Source organism: Seriola lalandi, unplaced genomic scaffold (assembly GCF_002814215.2).
Source record: "Seriola lalandi dorsalis isolate HSWRI2012SDOR001 ecotype SW California unplaced genomic scaffold, Sedor1 jcf7180001975187, whole genome shotgun sequence".
Classification (NCBI taxonomy): domain Eukaryota; kingdom Metazoa; phylum Chordata; class Actinopteri; order Carangiformes; family Carangidae; genus Seriola; species Seriola lalandi.
Genome location: NW_019445853.1, coordinates 1 through 1,518, shown reverse-complemented (window position 1 = coordinate 1,518; position 1,518 = coordinate 1). Strand labels below are relative to the sequence as shown.

The 1,518-nt window shown below is 54.0% G+C and overlaps 1 protein-coding gene across 1 annotated transcript; it reads left to right on the top strand.

The window, feature by feature from the left end:
- Window positions 1–772: 772 nt before the first annotated feature.
- On the top strand, window positions 773–1,414 carry LOC111655220 (small ribosomal subunit protein bS1m-like). Its single transcript, XM_023406545.2, has one exon. The coding sequence runs from the start codon at window positions 861–863 to the stop codon at window positions 1,395–1,397; it is 537 nt and encodes a 178-aa protein (XP_023262313.1). The 5' UTR covers window positions 773–860; the 3' UTR covers window positions 1,398–1,414.
- Window positions 1,415–1,518: the final 104 nt, after the last annotated feature.

The following is a 1,518-nucleotide window of genomic DNA, read 5'->3' as shown; positions in this document are numbered from 1 at the left end:
GTCTGCTGTAAAGTCTGCATTGAACGGGAGCTGTCACTTAATACAGTATTATGTTAATTACGGTATTATGCTAACTACAGTATTTTGCTAACTAAGTGTTACCCTCACTACAGTATTTCCCTCTGAAAGTGCAGTAGAAGTAAAAAGTATCGTGAGAGTAAAAGTGCTTTAGTAAAGTTTCCACTTCTGAAAAGAGTCAATAAGAAGACCATCTTAAACTCCGTCAGAAAGCTGACGCTATATTTCCTGTTGTTGACCAGACGTGGCGAGTTTATCGAACAAGTTTAAACCGTTCAGTCGTTGTTTGTTAGCTAACGTTAGCACGGCGGCTAACAGCGACACTCACACCGGATTCGAACGTTGCCTCGCGGATTCTTTCAGTTTTCCCGCCTCGCTCTTGTGTGTCTCTCACCTGTAGCTGAATGAACCGGGTCAGAACATCTCTGACCACAGAACCGTCCGGAAACACCAAGTTATACCTCAGCCTCGGAGCGTTCACACACACCTCCATTTTAGATTCTCAAGGTATGGGAAGGCAGTGCGCATGCGCATCTCTTATTCCACCTTCCGCTGGGAGGTGACGTCACCACCTCTTATCATAGACCAACAGAAATTATTATTCAGCAGCTCCCACTTAGCGGTTGTTGGCAACTACATTATTGGCACGAGGGGAGCTGAGTGTGGATGGTGAAAGTCACCTGAAACGAGTCACGTGACTTTACGCTGTTGTTCCTTTAGGTTTATTGGACTTAACAACAGCTACGCGGCAGTGTGTCCAGCTGAGCCGCCAGGTGGCGCGCTGACCGTTTTCCTCTACCGGAAGTTGAAAGGCCTTCCTGCTCGAGTGACTGAGGGACAACATGGCGGCCTTGTGGACGGTCGTGTCCCGGACCAGGTATGGACTCTGGTTCACCTCCTGTAGGTTCATCAGAAGCTCCTTCAGCTCAGACTCCAGCGGTGCCTCTGGCGGTGACCAGCCCCCCTCGGACAGACCCAGATCCGGCTTCGCTGCTGCCTTCGACCTGCAGTCGGAGCTCCGGCGGGAGGCGGCGAGCGACAAGGGCGGCCCGGGGGGCTCCTCCTCCAGCAGGGACGAAAGTTTCGCCTCGCTCCTCCGCCGGTCCCCGTATATCCAGATGGGACCGTCCCGGGACAAAGTGGTGGTCGGGAGGATCTTCCACGTGGTCAAGGACGACCTGTACATCGACTTCGGCGGGAAGTTCCACTGTGTGTGCCGGCGGCCCAAGGACGGAGGGGAGAAGCTGCAGCGGGGAAGCAGAGTCCGTCTGCGGCTACAGGACCTGGAGCTCACAGCCCGCTTCCTGGGGGCCAAAACCGACACCACTCTGCTGGAGGCCCAGGCCGTCCTGCTGGGCCCGGTGGAGGGACGGTCCTGAGCGGACAGACCGTCAGACCCCGCTAAAGAAAAACAGAGGTTTTTTAAAGGGAGTCTGGCAGCAGCAGGTCTGAGGCTGGAGGAAGCAGAACATCTGTGTTTGTGTTGTTTAGGATAAACTG

What these genes read in the sequence shown, in the direction of transcription:
- LOC111655220 (XM_023406545.2), top strand. Translation starts at nt 861, where the DNA reads ATGGCGGCCTTGTGGACGGTCGTGTCCCGGACCAGGTATGGACTCTGG.